Source organism: Gopherus flavomarginatus, chromosome 2 (assembly GCF_025201925.1).
Source record: "Gopherus flavomarginatus isolate rGopFla2 chromosome 2, rGopFla2.mat.asm, whole genome shotgun sequence".
In the NCBI taxonomy this organism is placed as follows: Eukaryota; Metazoa; Chordata; order Testudines; family Testudinidae; genus Gopherus; species Gopherus flavomarginatus.
The window spans coordinates 89,051,697-89,063,906 of NC_066618.1; the positions used below are offsets into that span (position 1 = coordinate 89,051,697).

At 40.9% G+C, this 12,210-nt stretch overlaps 1 protein-coding gene across 1 annotated transcript in view; it reads right to left on the reverse strand.

The window, feature by feature from the left end:
* Nucleotides 1-11,464, reverse strand: part of TRANK1 (tetratricopeptide repeat and ankyrin repeat containing 1) — an 82,704-nt gene extending 71,240 nt beyond the window's left edge. Inside the window, 1 exon segment of the mRNA XM_050937858.1 lies at nucleotides 11,274-11,464. Within this exon segment, the coding sequence (XP_050793815.1) occupies nucleotides 11,274-11,347 (74 nt within the window). The 5' untranslated portion in view covers nucleotides 11,348-11,464.
* Between the last annotated feature and the right edge of the window lie 746 nt (nucleotides 11,465-12,210).

Genomic DNA, 12,210 nt, shown 5'->3' on the forward strand with positions numbered 1-12,210 from the left:
CCAGCCCAGAAGAGATCAAAATCTAATTTAAGACAAGATACAAGAAAAAGGTGTAACAAACACTTCGAAAGAACATAAAGGGGACAATGACAGGAATCAGAATCATTTTTGCAATTTAAATTGCAAAACAAAATTACTTACACAGAGAAATTAAAATAGTCACAACATCCAACATGTTTGGGGAGAAGGGATTCAAATACATTAAAACCAAAAACATTTACTATGAGAAATGTTACTTCCAAAAAAAAAAAAAAATTGCAAACGTGAAAGAGAAAAGCAAGTTTTGAAGCTTCAAGTAAAATCCTTTTCCAAGAATGAACTACAAATTAACAAGTATTGCTAAGCATTCCCATCAGTTTGGAAATCTTGCAGCAAGAGAAAGCAGAAAGCCTACAAGGAGTGGAATATGAGAGGGATCAGCAAGGAAAGCTACCTTAGTGAGGTCAGAACATGTAGGGATAAAGTGAGCAAGGCCAAAAGCCATGCAGAGTTTTCCCTTGCAAAGGGAATTAAAACCAATAGTAAAAGATTCTATAGTCATATAAATAAGAAGAAAACAAAGAAACAAGAAGTGGGACCGCTAAACACTGAGGATGGAGTGGAGGTTGAAGATAATCTAGGCATGGTCCAACATCTAAACAAATACTTTGCCTCAGTCTTTAATGAGGAGCTTAGGGATAATGGCAGGATGACAAATGGGAATGAGGATATGGAGGTAGATATTACCATACGCAAGGTAGAAGCCAAACTCGAACAGTTTAATGGGACTAAATTGGGGAGTCCAGATAATCTCCATCCAAGAATATTAAAGGAACTGGCACATGAAATTGCAAGCCCATTAGCAAAAACTTTTAATGAATCTGTAAACTCAGGGGATGTACCGTATGACTGGAGAATTGCTAACATAGTTCCTATTTTTAAGAAAGGGAAAAAAAAAGTGATCTGGATAACTACAGGCCTGTTAGTCTGATATCTGTAATGTGCAAATTCTTGGGGAAAAAATTGAAGGAGGAAGTAGTTAAGGACATTGAGGTCAACGGTAACTGAGACAAAATTACAACATAGTTTTACAAAAGGTAGATCGTGCCAAACCAACCTGATCTCCTTCTTTGAGACGGTAACAGATTTTTTTAGACAAAAGGAAACAGTGGATAGGACCTAACCAAGTTTCTAGGATTATGCTAAAGCTTTAGACACAAATCAGGGAGATAGATGCATTCATAGCGAAGATGGAACCTTAGTTTCATTTCCCAAGCTGCAAAACAATATTTAAAAAAGTAAGAAACTGTGTAGATAATAAAAACTAGTAATATTTTAAAGAACAAAATTCTTACCTATGTTACAAAAAAAAAAAAAACCAGACTTTTTCAAGTCTTTCAGTTTTAATCTATGATTTTTAATCCACATGTATCCCTTTAACCTCAGGAGAAAGTAAAAAACGATCACAGGAAGAAAAAAATATCCTGAAACTGGTTCAGCTACCGAGATGTTTTCTTAATATGCATTGTGCATGTGTGATTGGTTCTGTGTTGATCAGAGTACATATAACCCTTGATATAGCTCATCTTGTCAAGAGTGGACTTTGACTGTTGCTGTTTTTTCAAGAATTAAGGTGGAGAATGTAGTGGGTCTCTGGTTTTCGCCCAGAACTAAATTTGTTGATTGCAACATTAAGTATTTATTTTGGGTCCGTTTAAAATAAAAATCAACACTACAACAAAGTTTCACAGTATTGTTATGGAACAATATAGTGAAAGATCTTTGGTTACAACATTTGTTTTGCCTTTTGTTACTGATTTTTCTAATAAAATACAAATAGAAAAAAAGGAGGAAAGGGGAGAGGGGAGAAACAACCAAACATGAGTATAATGGTTACAGCATTTATCCCAAGAAAGATCAAATTTAGAAACCACCAGAAATTTTAACCTCTTTTCACAAGACAAGAAAATGAAAGAGGATGTATGCTAGTTTGTCAGACTCAATTCTGATTTTACTTGCACCATTTTACACTAGTGTAAGTTACTCCTGATTTACCCCAGCATAAGTGAAATCAGATAAGCTCATGTCTTCCCCAAGAAAGAAAACCAGTAAATGTAAAGAATGGGAGACTGACCAGTTAAAGTTAAGAGGCTGAGAGGAACACAACTATCCTTCCTGTGCAAAAAGCAAATGGAGACTTCACTCTCACCAGCCCAGCAGAAAGGGGAGGTGTGGAGATCAGAGCTCTTCCTCCGGTTTCAATCTACTCATTAGAGCTGACCCAAAATGTATTCCACAACATTAACCAAACCTTGTTTGGCATTTGCAATAACTTTACCAATTTCCTCTGGCCAGTTTTTAATTTTTGTGGTCTCCTGCATTTCCTGATTCTGTCCAGAAGTGATGAAATACAGCAAAAGACTTTCTTCATGCAGTACTCCAGTACAACTGAACTAAAAATCTTGTGGCAAAGCCTATTCTTTTGACCTTGCCAACTGAGGGCCTAAAACAGATAATAAAATCAATGGGATGATTGCTGTTGACTTCATCGGGAGCAAGGCTGGGCACCAGAGCCAAGACGTTTGGATAGCAAAATCTGACAGCTGAGTGCTTATCAAAACAGAACCACTGAACTAACTGCCAATTGTTACATAAAACATATTGCTCCAACTTCTTTCTGAAGCTTAATTCTCTCTCAAAGAAAGCTAAACATCTCTCCATTCATAGGAGTTCACAACAAGGATGTAATCTATTACTCTGCCTTGAATGAGCATAATTATTTATTTCATACAACATAAATGGGCAAAATCAGAACCATAAGAACATACATCCATAAGTAACCAAAGGCCTTGGCTTTCCTGCTGGGGAAATACCAACTCCCTCACCAGGTGGAAACCTTCTTTCAGTCACAGAAATACAGAAGTCTGGGGGAAGGGAATCCACAAAGACCCTTCTCCATGCTTTCAGAATAATTGAATGCAAATAACTACATCAATGTAATATCAAGACCCTGATCCTGAAAATAATTAAGAATGGGCTTAACTTTTCTACTGCGAAGAGTCCCACTGAAGTCAATGGGACTACTCATTATAGCAAAATTAAGCATGGGGATATCTTAGCGGTTTGAGCACTGGGCTGCTAAACCCAGCGTTGTGAGTTCAATCCTTGAGGGGGCCATTTAGGGAACTGGGATAAAAATCTATCTGGGGACTGATCCTGCCTTGAACAGGGGGTAGGACTAGATAACCTTCTGAGGACCCTTCCAACCCTGATATTCTATGTGTGTATGTGTTTACAGAATCTGGACCTAAGTATTTTATACAACAGTAAAATCATTAAGGTCTGATCCTACTCCTACTGAATCAAAGGGCAAAGCTCCCACTGACTTCACTGTTGCCAAGTCTTTGGATTCTGTTGAGACTCTTGTGATATTTGGTGTTTCACCAGTTCCTCGAGATGTGATTACATGAAAGTCTCAATTTTCTCTCTCTCTTTTTTTTTTTTGGGGGGGGGGGAAGGTGTGGAGGGAGAGTGTTGTGGATGTGGAGAAAAGCTTGAAATTGTGATCAGAGTGAATCCTAAAGGCTCCATTGTTTTTTAAATAACATGATTTTTAAGACAATCATCATTTTTTTGGAGGCCTGACTTGGGATTTTTGAACATTTGGGGTTGGCAATACTGAGAACTGGATCCCATAATCAGGAAATGTGAAAGTTAAAAGCCCAGAGGCATTGTTCAGCCTGCATGTTCTGGGGTTATACATTTTGTAAGACAATATGTTACTTATTTAATAAGGAAAACTAGAATTGTAATCTACATTATGTAATGTGGTTAACTTAATGCTGTTGTTGCAAGTTCATCTAGAAGCTTCACCTTATAGCGACAGCTTCTATGGAAAAAGGCCTTTTCTCCCTAAGGCACATCACTTCCTCCAAAACCCAAGCAGCAGGGCTACAAGTATTTTTTTTTTTTAATGAAAGATGTTGGGGGGGGGCTTATTTACATCTGGATGATAACGTTATCAGCTATGGTGGGAAATGGGAAGCCTCTCTCCCAGGCTGAGGAAATTCATCGTCGGGAAGTCTTTGTGGTCACCCTTCCTGTCATGCAAAAAGAATGCAACTTCTTATCCCTGTCCTCAAAGACAGACATCACCACATCAGCAGAAAACACAAAACGACCAAACTGTAGAAGAGTGACTGCCAACACCTTCAACAGCATTCAGAGAGAAAGAAAATAAACCCATTCCAAGAGGCAACATGAACATTTGCAAAAGAAGCAGCCTCTCTTATTTCCGAAAGCAAACACTGCAGTTGTCAGGCAGAAAGATGGAATCTTCTCCAGCCTCTAACCACCACAGACAAATGGAATGCACTAACATCAGGCCAATCGAATGTTACTGTTGCACTGAAAGGTCCCAAAAGCCACCCAAAGGAGGCTACAGCCCTTTACACTTTGTTCCCTGGATGCTGCACAAAGAAGTTTTCAGCCTGCATTGAAATAGTTGTTGTGTGCAAAGAGTAGGAAAACAAAATAGAACTTTTAAAAAATATGATTTGGCTACGCATTAAATGGTAAAGATGGCACAAAAATCTTAAAATTGCAGAATGTACTGTTATTTTTGGACCTGCGATGTTCCAACATTCTGGCTCATAATGCTGGCACTTAGTCCTGGTCTACATTTAAAAATTAAACCACCCCTAGCTATGTCACTCAGGATTGTGAAAACTTCCATGCCCTGAGTGCCATGGTTAGGTTGTCCTTACCCCAAGGGTAAAGACAGCAAGATCAACAGAAGAATTCTTCAGGTGACCCAGCTACTGCCCTTCTGAGAGATGCACTAAATACATCGATAAAGGAAATGTCTACACTGCAGCAGCATAGCTGCAACGTTGTGGCTATGCCATTGTGGTGCCTGTAACATTTAATGTAGACATAGACTATCTAGTTGTGACTCAAACAAATGAAAATTTCAGGCACAAGAAAAATATAGACTTGTCGAAGTTTGGACAGGGCCTTCTCTCCTGTTTAGGCTAACCAAAAGTGTTAGGGAGCACACTTTAATTGCTATTTAAAATACCTTTAAAAATGTGTTAGCTGGTATTTATCAGCCCAAAACTCACCCATAATCTAGACAAGGTCTAAATTTTGTGAGATTCTGTGCAAAGTAACATGCAGAACGCGCCTGGGTGGCTCCTGGCAGTCCATGACTATTCTTTGACTGGCTTTGTCCACCGTCCCACTTCCACATTACACAATACAGTAGAATCTCAGAATTATAAACACCAGAGGTCAACCACATACCTCATTTAGAACCAGAAGTATGCAGTCAGACAACAGCAGAAACAAAAAAATAAATAAAGCAAGTACAGTACTGTCTCAAATGTATACTAAAAAAATAAAGGGGAAAGTTTTAAAAAAAGATTTGACAAGGTAAGGAAACTTTCTATGCTTGTTTCATTTAAATTAAGACATTTAAAAGCAGCATTTTCTTCTACATAGTAAAGTTTCAAAGCTGTACCAAGTCAATGTTCAATTGGAAACTTTTGAAAGAACCATAATGTTTTGTTTAGTTATGAATCACCTCCATTCCCAAGGTGTTCGTAACTCTGAGGTGATACTGTAATTCAAAAATCACGCAAGCTAAAAAGTAAAGGAATATCAAGACATGGAGGTAGGAGGAAAGGATGTGCCGATAGGAAAATTGTGTTATTCCACATGTGTGCTGACAGAGCTATCCACCTGAAAAAAGTGCTGGGCCACAGGCAGCCCAATCCCAAATACATAGTCCCTGATCCTGTGCATGACAGCAAGTCGGGCTTTGCACATGCATGACAGTCCACACTCACACTATTACCTGCAGTGTCAGTACGTACATTAGTGCTCATTTTCAAGAGGATGTACAGACACTGCAATTTAAGGGCCATGTATTATTTTTCCTCTGTCTAGAGATGACCATGACTTTAGGATCCTACAACAATAACTAAGCTAACTTTTTTTGCCCTGAAAAGGAAGCAACCATGCTAGTTCTTTCACAGCTAAATTAATTATCCACATCTAACTCAGCATTGGGTTGCATTTTTTAAGGTGACTTGCAAAGATTCTATTAAAAATTAGGCTTGTGTTCTTTTGTTTTATCGTGTACGAAGCGCATGACCCAAAAGATACTGGTCTCTCCAACTCTAAATGTACCTCTCCTCCCAGCCAAAATAATAATAATAAAGTTAATTTCTGCTTGTTTATTACCTTAGAAATATCAAGATTATCTAGTTTGATCTTCCCCGGTACTGTGGAAAGAACTGCTGTGGCTGAGATTTTTTAAAATAAAAATAAAAACTAAAAATTAAGGCTATTGATTAATCGCAGTTAACTCATGCGATTAACTCAAAAAAATTAACTGTGATTTAAAAAATTAATCGCAATTAATCACACTGTTAAACAAGAGAATACCAATCAAAATTTATTAAATATTTTGGATGTTTTTCTACATTTTCAAACATACTGATTTATATTACAACACAGAATAAAAAGTATACAGTGCTCACTTTATATTATTTTTATTACAAATATTCACACTGTAAAAATGATAAAAGAAATCATATATTTCAATGCACTACAGTACTTTATCGTGAAAGTGTAGATTTTTTTTTGTTACATAACTGCACTCAAAAACAAAACAATGTAAAACATTAGAGCAAGAGTCGACAACTTTTGGTATGCAGCTCGCCAGGGTAAGCACCCTGGTGGGCCGGGCCGGTTTGTTTATCTGCAGGGTCGGCCAATCGCGGCTCCCACTGGGTGCGGTTTGGCATTTGAGGCCAATGGATGTTGCTGGTATTCTATTATTGTTTAACAGTGAGATTAATTGCGTGATTAATCATGATTAATTTTTTTAACCACTTGACAGCCCTACTAAAAATCCTGCAATATCATTTTACTAGTTCTCCAGTCACCACAGATTCTTCCAAGTCAGACAAAACTTGAATTCCTAATGTAAAAAACAATCAGAAAATTTTTTAAAAGCACAACAAAAGACTGCCTTCTGTCTACAACATAGAACAAGAAAAATAGTAGCATAACCATACGTGCTCTAACTAGGGGCGCTGCTGCACCCCCTGGCTTGAAGTGGACTCCAGCATATACAGGGTTTGCAGTTTGGTTCAATGGCTCTCAGCACCCCCACTACACAAATGGTTCCAGTGCCCCTGAGCATAACCCTACTTTTTGCCCCGCCCACTTTCTTTGCAGCTCAGCTTTAAACAAAGATTCACCTGGAAAGAGGTATATCATTTGGACATTTCTCATACCACAATACAACCTATGAACTGTTCTTGCGGCCTGCTGCTTCCCTCCCATTGGCCAGGAACGGCGAACTGCGGCCACTGAGAGCTGCTGGGGGGCGGGGAGCTGTGCCTGCGGGTAGTCAACATCAGCAAAATGCCCACCACTGTCCTAGGTGTTATCTGGGAAATTAACAATGGGAGGGATGGTTTGGGTCATGGAAATCAGAGCGATAGGGAGTGTAAGGGATTTTGAGATGAAAAACAGCCTGGAGGTTGAGGCAGTGGACTGGGACTCAAGAAAATCTGGGCTTAATGTCCAGCTTTGGCACAGCCATCCTGTGTGACCCTGGGCAAATCACTTAGTCTCTCTTTCCAATCTGTACAACTGGGATAAGAATCTTCCTTTCTCCCACCTTTTATCTGTTGTGTCTGTTTAGACTGTCAGTTCTTCAGGGCAGGTCACATCTCTTACACTGTATTTACCGTACTTAGTGCAACAGGACCTCAATCTCTGCCAGGGCTGCAGGCACAACTAAAATGCAAAAGAATAAATACTAGATAGATATTTAGTTGATTTGCAGGCAGGGAACACGAGTGAGGGGGAAGCAAAACAATACGGAAAGATGAAAGCAAAAACAGTTAGTGGCAGACAGATAGATGCCTTCAGATCCTCTGTTAAACCACACATCTTTGTTACTAGTTCTTAAAGGAAGGGAAGGATGGTTTAGTGATTAGGGTTCTAGCATAGAATTTGGGAGACCCAGATTAAATTCCCTGTTCTGCCACTGACTTTCTGTGCGAGCTTGGGCAAATCATTTAGCCTCTCTGTCTCAATTCCTCATCTGGAATATGGGGATAATAGCACTTCCCAGTCTCACAGGGGTTTTGGGAATTGCTGAGATCTACTGATGAAAAACTAGCTTGTGATATCTCTACATATGCTAAATAGCACCTATAACTGATTTGGAGCTGCTCTGCAGTAAATTATGAATACTGTGTGTTGACCCGCTTATTGGGATGTTTACTGCATAAATACCAGTTTAGTTTAAGAGGGGTATGATAAGGAAAACAAGCAGGAAGGAATCAAAATGGCTGAAGATAAACCACTTCTCAGCAAACACTTAAGAGTTTTTAGACTACTATTCAGGAAAAATCAGAGTAACCCTCAAGACCTGCTGGGGTGTCTGCAGAAGATACCATGGTGGGTATGTAGACTACTTCAAAAGTCTTCCTTGCTAAATGCTTTGTTCCTACTATTAAACAACAATTTGATTTTAAGAGTGCTGTCTGACCACTACACACACATACACTCCTGAAGAGAAGAACTGCAGGTGCTGGACCTGTCATACCTGCTGTGTAAGCACAGTCAATATACAGGGTACTGTAGCTCAGAGCCTAGTGCACGAATGGGAAAAAATTGGAATTCCACCCCATGATAGACAAGTAAAGGCTTGACACTTGCAGTGCTGCACTCAGAGAGACAGCAAAGGAACAGAGGTGCAGGTAGCACTGAAACCATGCCATGACCTTACACCATCTAAGAACCTGTGAAAAATCACAGATTTATTATTTAAATTCACAGGCAGCAGCACAAGTAAAGTATCCATTTTCACAGAATATGCACAGCCACCTACTGAACTGCTATGATTTTTCCCAACAGCAGGGAAGTGGGAGTGGGCATCCATGCACATCGATCTTATGCTGGGTACAGCTTGTAGTGCACAGTAGCATTAGTTGGAACAGTAGTTCGGGGTCAGAGGGAGAAGGACTGGGAGCTGGTTTTATGCGAGGCACAGTAGCCAGTGGCACAGCTGCTGCTTGGAATGCAAGCTACAAGCTGCACAGAGCTTGAGACCAGTGAGCACAGATGCCTGCTTCCACCTCCCATAATTTTGCCAACAGCACATTTTAGGCTAAGTTCACTATTTCCACCCAGTCCGTGAAACTGTGATTTTCACAGGGCTCTAACAGTGAAATCAAGGGAACTAGTCACAGTGTAAGATACTAGTGATATGATATAAGCAAAGACACCACATCTGTCCCTTTGAGGTCACTGGATGAATGGAGCTTTGGATGTGGGAAACCCTGATCTACCACAGATCAGTTACAACTCCGTGCCCCTACCCTGTCTTTTAATTATTTAAGTTGTATTAATCCCATTTAGACTGTAAACTCCACAGGCCAAGTACCTGTCTAATAACACATCTTGTGAAGCCATGAAAACTTATAACACTTTACAACTAAAAGATAATACCTAGTAAAATGCACAGTATTGCAGCTCCACCACTTAAAGACAAGAATTAAATGTGAATCTGATTAATTTAATGGTGTAGTTCTTTGTCACAGAACAAGCCAAAAGCCATTGTGGGTTTATTTAAAAAGATAAATCTATGCTTGACATTCTTCCTCCTCCCTTCCCAAGCCAAATTTACCACTAGCATATATGTAGCATGGACCTCCCATAAATTAATAATTACTCTGTTTACACCTGTTGTGAATTTGGTCCTAGGTATTATGCAAAGTAGTGTTATCCTATCACTGTAAGTACTGTTAACCTATCACTGTAACGGAATAGGATTTTTTCTTTTAATTTCCAAGTTATCCCCTCTTCCTTCATGTAACAAGGGCAACAGCATGTCTTATCTCCAGGAGGATGTCTGTATATATAAACCACAGTTACACTCTAATAAGCAACTTTGTATTTATCTAGCATTTCCAGTCTCCATTAGGGAAATACTACATGATGTTAACTCTGGTTTAAAACCATGAAGGGGGAGGGAGGGGAGACAGCAACTTTGAGAATCTTAGTGCAAATCAGCCAACAATTCCCATCACACTTTAAGCACAAGATGTGATCCAGCCCAGAAAAGATGTAGTCAACAGGGTAATTGAAACTCAGGTAGCTGTTTATACAAGGTTTCCCAGTACTGCTGGTGGAGCTGAACTAATATAAGTGAGAGTGAGAAATCTCTGCAAGATTTCCCTGGTGTAGACAAGACCTGTGAGTCAATCAGAACTGGGAATACAACTCTACAAATCCTGACTCCCTTGCCTATCTTTAGAGTATATTCAGCTCTGAAGAGTCCAGTGTATCTATTTTCACATATCTATGGGGAAAACACTGGACTCCCACTGACATATTTTCCAGGAGATCTGGAAACCTTTTACCAGTTGCAATAAACCTCAATTATCTATTTTTGCAATATTGCAAAACTGCTGGTTTGTTTTGGAACAGCCAAAAAAAGGATTAAAAGAAAAACAAAGATCACAAGGATAAGCTATTACCAAAGTGCAGAGACCATTCACTCTACTTTTTAAACAAAAAACTTCTCAGTTTACACAGAGATCAAAAAGCAGCTTCGTGGTGCAACAATACAAGATTTAATCCCAGTGGGGAATGGGGTCCAATTCCATTAGAAAATGTGCTCGTTTCCAGACTGCCCTAAACGAATCTCCCCACTTTTAAACACAGATCAACACAACCAGTCCCTCTTTTTTAAGTACTCTGTACATGAGGGCACCACAAACCACACACAGTCCGACCCCAGGTGAAAGAGCAAAGATGGCCTCATAATTCACCCCACATGCAGGAAAGCCTCTAAAATATTTATAAACTACACCCATTACTTTGCACATGCAGAATATAACACCCCTTCCCTTAAAAGCAATATGGACTCTCTCCTGCATTCCTTGAGCACCCCCACTAGCTTCATGGAAGTTTTGGGTGCCCAAGGAAGGTGGGATTGGGGGCCCCTAAAGAAACACATCCTTCAGTGCAACGCAGCTCTGCCGAAGGCGGGAGTTGCAGTAGGGGTGGCTCTGGGAAGGTGGTCCATGGGCTCTCTCTCTACCTTTTAGTCTACGGGAATAAGTGGGCGGGAGGCGGTGGGTTCGTGCATTAGCCCCGAGTGCACCCTGCCTAAAGCAAAGATGCAGGCTGCTTTCTTCTGTAGGAAATTCCTGGGCTTGTTGCACCTCCTATGGAAACAATGGCTACATGCAGCCACCTACCTGAATCCTGAAGGGGCGGCAGGACGCCAGCACCCAGAGGCATTTGCCGCTGCAGCTGCTCTTTGCTCCTCCATAACGCGCAGCTCTACACAGCGGCCTGGCACTGCTCAGCCGCCGGCCGTAAACGAAACCCATCCTAGCGGACGCGCTGCGCTCGCTACACACCCAGGCCCGGGCGGGCCACGTTCTAACCACGCCCTCCCATCGACGTCACTTCGGGGAAACGGGCGGCTCGAGGCGAGGGTAGAACCGTGAGCTGCAGAAGCTTCGAAAATCGAAACCGGCTTGTTCGAAGCCGCCCACGCCCGGAGCTTGGGTGGGGGGAGCAGGACTTGTCCCCAAACCACGCCTCTTGCACGTTGGGAGCCATCCCCTGTACCTCGCACCAGGGATTTCGCCCCCCGTGTTAACCTACGTGCAAGGTGCTTAATCATCTCTTTATTAGGTACTAGAAAGGGCAATATGAGGACCGATAGCCCAAGCCTTGGAGCTTGATGACGAAACTGAACTTTCCCCCCAACTTTGGAATGTTTGGAGGGGTGTTTTTTTTACCATTAAGATGCTTATAAGGCAGCTGAAATGTTTACATTGTGGTTTCAAACTTCTCCTAACTTTGGGTCTTGTGTTTTAGTCTTCCTGGAAACCTTTGGGTGTAAAAGGAATTTTGCTGTATGTTTCTGTCATGGTATAATTCCCCACTCTGAACCTTAGCATCCAAAAGATGGGGTACCAGTATGAATTCCTCTAAGCTCAATTACCAGCTTAGTACTTGTAGCGCTGCCACCAACCAAGAATTCCAGTGCCTGGTACACTCTGGGCCCCCCAAAACCTTGCCCAGGGACCCCCAAGACCCAGTCCCTCTGGATCTTAACACAATGAAAGTAAACCCTTTCCCCCCTTTGCCTCTCCCAGGCTTCCCCTCCCTGGGTTACCCTGG